This window comes from Limulus polyphemus, unplaced genomic scaffold (genome assembly GCF_000517525.1).
Source record: "Limulus polyphemus unplaced genomic scaffold, Limulus_polyphemus-2.1.2 Scaffold888, whole genome shotgun sequence".
Taxonomy (NCBI): domain Eukaryota; kingdom Metazoa; phylum Arthropoda; class Merostomata; order Xiphosura; family Limulidae; genus Limulus; species Limulus polyphemus.
This window is the reverse complement of record NW_013666498.1, coordinates 118,320-124,094: the sequence shown is the minus strand read 5'-3', so window position 1 is coordinate 124,094 and position 5,775 is coordinate 118,320. Positions and strand designations below refer to the sequence as shown.

General features: G+C 30.8%; 1 protein-coding gene across 2 annotated transcripts in view; it reads left to right on the top strand.

Moving 5' to 3' along the window:
- Positions 1 to 5,775, top strand: part of LOC106461054 (ras GTPase-activating protein 1-like) — a 75,207-nt gene that overhangs the window by 46,829 nt on the left and 22,603 nt on the right. For both annotated transcript variants that reach the window (XM_022387877.1, XM_022387878.1), the window contains exons 13-16: positions 1,304 to 1,536; positions 2,257 to 2,333; positions 2,728 to 2,900; positions 4,251 to 4,410. In XM_022387877.1, the coding sequence (XP_022243585.1) occupies positions 1,304 to 1,536; positions 2,257 to 2,333; positions 2,728 to 2,900; positions 4,251 to 4,410 (643 nt within the window). The remainder of the gene's footprint in view (positions 1 to 1,303; positions 1,537 to 2,256; positions 2,334 to 2,727; positions 2,901 to 4,250; positions 4,411 to 5,775) is intronic.

Genomic DNA, 5,775 nt, shown 5'->3' with positions numbered 1-5,775 from the left:
GTTTTTTAAAAAAAAAAAAAAAAAAAAAAGTGTACAAAAAATGCTTATTGTCTATGTCAAGTTTTAACAAACAACTAATCTGTTGTTAGTGATGCTGAATACTATTGCTATAATGCTATAAAATTATGTTTACATTTGTATGCAACTTGAATGCAAGTGTAAACAATGCTGAAGGAAAGTTTTGTTAGTATTTAACAACAGTGCGGACTTGAGGATTTTTGGACACATTAAAAAAAATAGGTACAACATTTTTTACTAAAATTTTCTTTGTCTCAACATTTCAGTTATAATTGTCTAACCAAAACATTGAAACAAAAAAGTAAAACATTCTGGGGGAAAAAGAACATTATACATATTTTTTCTGTGGTGAAGAAACTTAATCTGTTTGATCCATAGAATGTATGTAAGGAATGTGTGATTGACAATCTCATAGTTGTATTACCAAAACTACATAAATGTTAAACTATTCAAGCTATCAGATCATAATTATGTTTGGTTTTTATAATTTATTCATTATATTTCTTTTTAAATATGGTCTTTATACCACTCATGTTTTAATATAAAGTTGTTTTGTAATGTTAGTTCAAGCCCACCCTAGGAAAATGTGCATAGTTGTAATCAAAGTTGGTAAAGCAGAATGTTCTTCTCTGAGTGGATAATGTGTAATATGCTTGGCTGATTTAGCTGTTTATGAATGTTTTGGGAATATAGTTACAGGAAAAAAAGATAATACTTTACTCTACAGATAATGAGAAAAAGCATTTCATTTCATGTCCTTGTGGCTTCATCAGAGCTAGTAATACAAGAATGTATTATATTAGCTATGGAAGTTTGTATCAACTAATCTATATTAGATATTTATGGGCCATATATTTTAGAGAACCACAAGTCTATAACCTAGTAATATAAAAAAAACATGAGACTTGTTTAATGTTGTAACTATGAATTTGATCATTGAGAAATCTTGTCAGTATTTCTAGATTTAAGTTGGAGTCGAGGTTAAACTAATGATAAAGCAAAATTTTTGGTTTAGTATATTTAGAAATATATATTACAATTTCCTGTGGAATGTACAGTTTAGGTTGAACTTACCAAAGATTGTCAAAAATTCTCCTTTAAAAGAAAAGAAAAAAAGACATTTAAGCTATCAACTGGTTTATAGACAGTAATGTTAACAAGTTTGTCAGCATAATCTAAGTTTTTTTCTGTTTTTCTCTACTTTAAATGTTTTTTGAAAAACCATTTAAAGAGCAGCATTTATATATATATATATATTACTTTTTTTTATGGTATCTACTTTCAGCAATGGCTTCAGAGCATCAAACCTCTTTGTGCACCCCATCAGCGTGGCCGTGCTCCCAGTCATAATGTCTCTGAAGTCCGTAGTCTACATCTGACTTTACTAGAAGCCCATCGCTTGCCTGTCCGCCTAGTCCCTCACCCTTTTTGTATCATTTCCCTGGACAAAGTCAAAGTTTGCCGCACTCAGGTCAAATGCCCCCCTGATCCCATTTGGGAAGAAGACTTCCTCCTTGAGTAAGAAACATGTTTGCTTCTAATTTATATTGCATAAAGTATCTATTTTATTAAAAATCAATTTGCAGACCTTCAAAAGTAAATAAGAATGATGGCTGTTCTCTCCTGCATCTGATGTAAAGAGCTTCATATATACATAACAGTTTTCATAAGAAAGTAAAAATATTTTAAATATGATGTAAAGAATATAGTTGTCATTATATATTTTGTGATCACTTTTAAAACCCTTTGCTTTTTAGTGTGAAATTGTCATTTGGAACTGAAGATAAAAACTATACGACTTAGTTTAAAAATATACTAAATAAGGCTTTTTTACCCTGTTAGTTCTGTTCCATGTGTTTTGAGTCTCAGTTTGAAGTGGTTAAAAACATGTTTACAAATCAGTTGAAAAGAAGCAGAATATCTTTGACATTTTTCTTTAGTTTTCAAACACCAATTTAAAACATTAATATTACCTACATTGACTTATGCCTCAGAGTTGACATTTGAGCTTTATAGTTCATACTTGAGTTTTTTAATGTTTTAAAATTTATGTTCATTTGGCACTTTAAATCTCAATAAATCATTATGTTTGTAATAAAGAAAAATAAGCCTTTTAAAACATAAAGCAAAATACAGTATTAAAAAATAATGTTACAGGCTCAAATTTAAGCATTTATAAAGTGATTTGCAATTTTTGATGAGAAATTAGGAATTAATTTTATATTTGTTGTTTTGCAGAGACATTCCATCCGACATTAGAACATTTTGTATTACATTATATAACAAAGCTAAAAAGTCTAGTGACATAGAAATAGGTAAGAAAAATTATCTCAAAGCTAAAAGCAATGTTTATGTGTCCTAACATATCTTTTATTGGTGTATATCATTGTCATTATCATTGCAATGCTGTTTATAGTTTGGAAATTAGAAACCTTAATACCCTCATTATAAATGTTTTATACTTTTATAATCATACATGTCCTCTGTTCTGTGTTAATACTTGTGAACACAACGTTTTTTAACATTTGGTCTTGTAAGACTATAAAGCTAATAATTTTAGTGTTCTTAACCAATGGAAATCTTGTATTAGAGAAATATCATTGTGGCTTTAAGAATGAGGAAATAATTTGTTTTCCTTTTATGATATTTGTGTTACTTCTCCACATGGTTTAGACTTAGCGTTTTTGTGAAATTTTTAATTTTCTTCAGCGGAGATGTCTGTAGAACTAAGTACACTAGTCAGTGGAGAAGAAGTTGAAGACTGGTACCCTCTGAGTGGGCTGAGTGCACCTGTCTTGGAAGACTGGGGCTCCCTCAGAGTCAGGACTCGATATGTTCATGAAGTCATCATGCCCCTGCGAGAGTATGATGCTTTAAAAGAGGTACTTTTTATTTTCTCACTGATTTTCTGGAATATTTCTTTGTTAGTTTTATGTACTAATTACATAGAAAAGGTGTCAAACATTTTTACTTGTCTATCTGTATACCCCCAAATAGTTAAAAAATTATTATTTTTTGGAAAATAATTGTGCAAATAATTCTTTTGTTTTTCTTTGAAATTTATCTTCAGGACACTGTTTTGTAACTTACATTTTCAGACTATTTATATTTAAAAAATTATTAAGTTATGAGAATATATGACACATTTTACTATTCATATTTTTTGTTATTCAAATTATATATAGCTTTCTTGCAACTACAAGTTTTTTAAGTGGTCAAAATGTAAAGAAAAGAATATTTTTGTCTTCATTTTAATTGAAATACAAGGTATCTACAGAGGTTGAGTACATTATATTAAAATGATTTTGGAGCATCACCACTTGCAGTCCATGTTGACATATCTAGTCATGCTCTTTCTGATGATCCTGCATTTTGAAAATAACCCTGCAATGTTGTTTCCATTGCAAAAGTCTTCTTTGTAAGACTGTTGTGTCTAAAGTAACCACTTATTCCTGCAGTCTTTCCATAATCCATCTAGTTTGTGAAGGTGATAGTTTCCCAGTGCCTGTTTCACTTGATTGTTAGGTATTAGTATGGAATTGCATGAATACCAGTTGCTTAAGGTATGCTGTGGTTGAACAAGAGGTATGTTGTGGAAGCAACTTGTTTGTGCATGACTTGTGTTGCTTATCCAGACAGGAATCCTTATTGATTGTGTTGCATACTGTTGCCTGGGGCATGTGGATGACTTTTACCACTGATCTTTGTGTTCATGGATTGTCACCTGTTACAAGATGCCACACTTTGCTTACCATGGCTGGGGTGTGACTTTTTGTAGGTCTCTTTCTGAATGGATCTGGTTAAGTTAAAATAAAAAATCTAAATAACCTTATCTCTGAATCACATTTTTCTTCCAAGTTATATTTGGATGAGAACATCATCTTGTGGCTTGTAAAATGTTGAAAAGAGATGACCATGAAAATGTATAATGCCAAACTCACATGAAAAAACAAACAGACAAAATGTGTGTGTTTTACCGAGAAAAAAAAATTGTACTTGCTAATTAACAGCTGATATAAAAGTCTTTCAGTATAATGTGTTAGAGAACCTGACTTAGTTTGCCTTTGTTACCATCCTGTTTTACTGTGTTCTTCTTGTAGAGTTTAGTGTATCTATTACTGGCAAAGAATGAGGGTCAGACCAGCTACTTGGTTTAATGAATGTGTATGTTTTAGTGCTCTTAGTAATATTCAAGTGTACACAAACATTTTATATTTGTACTCTTCTTACAGCTAATCCTAGAAGAAGAACTAGAAATAATCAGTGTTTTAGCAGATCTCTGTCATCGTGACAGGACACCTTTAGCTACAGCTGTTTTGCGGGTCTTTAGGTTTGATAAAAAAGAGGCTATGCTACTTAAGACTATGAATGATAGGGAAATAGAGCGGGAAGGTAAGTTTATCGAAAGTTTACTGGTGAAAAATAAGATGAATCAGTGGGTTACACTATAGAAGTAAAAATTTAAAGCAACTTCAACATAAATTAACATAAAACATATATATGGAATGATTAAAAACAAGAAAAAGATTAATTACACTGTTGTGACAAGTTTGTCTATCATCATTAGGTGCAATGTACGTGTTATAGAATTACATTTGATAATATAGCAGTTTAAAAGTGAAACAATCACAAGGCAGCTGAAATACCATTGGTGAATAAATATAGTGAGGAACCAGTCTAGTGGACCAAAACCACCACCCACTTAAAAAAAGTTTAAGCAATAATAGAGAAAAAAGGTTGTGTACAGTAAATGTAATACAAAGAAGTTACCTTTAAGTTTTTATAAATAAAGATCCCAATGGCACAACAGTATGTCTGCAGATTTACAACTCTAGAAACTGAGTTTCGATACCCATAATGAGGAGAGCACAGATAGCCCATTATATAGCTTTGTGCTTAACCTCAAACAAACAAACTTGTAAATAAAAACATTGTGTACAGTTACAGAAAGCCACTACACTAATACAATCAGTTATTTTCTTGTTATCTACTTCTAAAAGTTAGTACAGATAGTAAAACATGTGCATTTACAATCCCTCCAGACTAATAGCAGGTGGCCTTTTGACTGTCAAATACACACACAAATACTTGTTAACCCTTTTGTTATGGGCTTTATATAAAATAAACGAGTTTATATACACATTTGTTTACACATAGACTTAGTAATGATTAGAAGTATTTTTACTAAAGATTTGTTTTTGAAAATGTCGAGTCTGTTTCGTTACTAGTTTGTCATAGGTTGCTAAGCCTTATCAAATTTTGCACGTGGAGGATGTGAAAGGAAAAATTTTTTGGGGGGTTTTATATATACATTTGAAATAACCAAAAATCTTAAATTACTATGTCAATGTTATAGAATTCTACTATAATTTATCAATCTTAGTAACTAAGCTGTATTTGAGTCTAAAAGAATATGAAATTTTGAGCTCACCAAATAATAAATTTACCCTCTTCGAACCCAGAGTGAAAAGAAAGGATTTCCCATGTAAATAATTTACAAAGGCTCAGAGAACCACATGTGAAACGTTTTGAGCTTTTGATTGGTTATTCACATGCCATAGACAGAAGTAGGTTTACGTAACCAAGTGTCTTTAAAATGGAAAGAGGTGGGCAGTGCCACTTTGTTTGATTCAGTTCATGAAGCAATATCTCAGCAAATAGAAAAGATAAGAGATTCTTATTTTATATTCTAATTTGTCAATATCGGTAATTTGAGTTCCTAATTTGTACAAAACTATAGACATTGTATTTGGACAT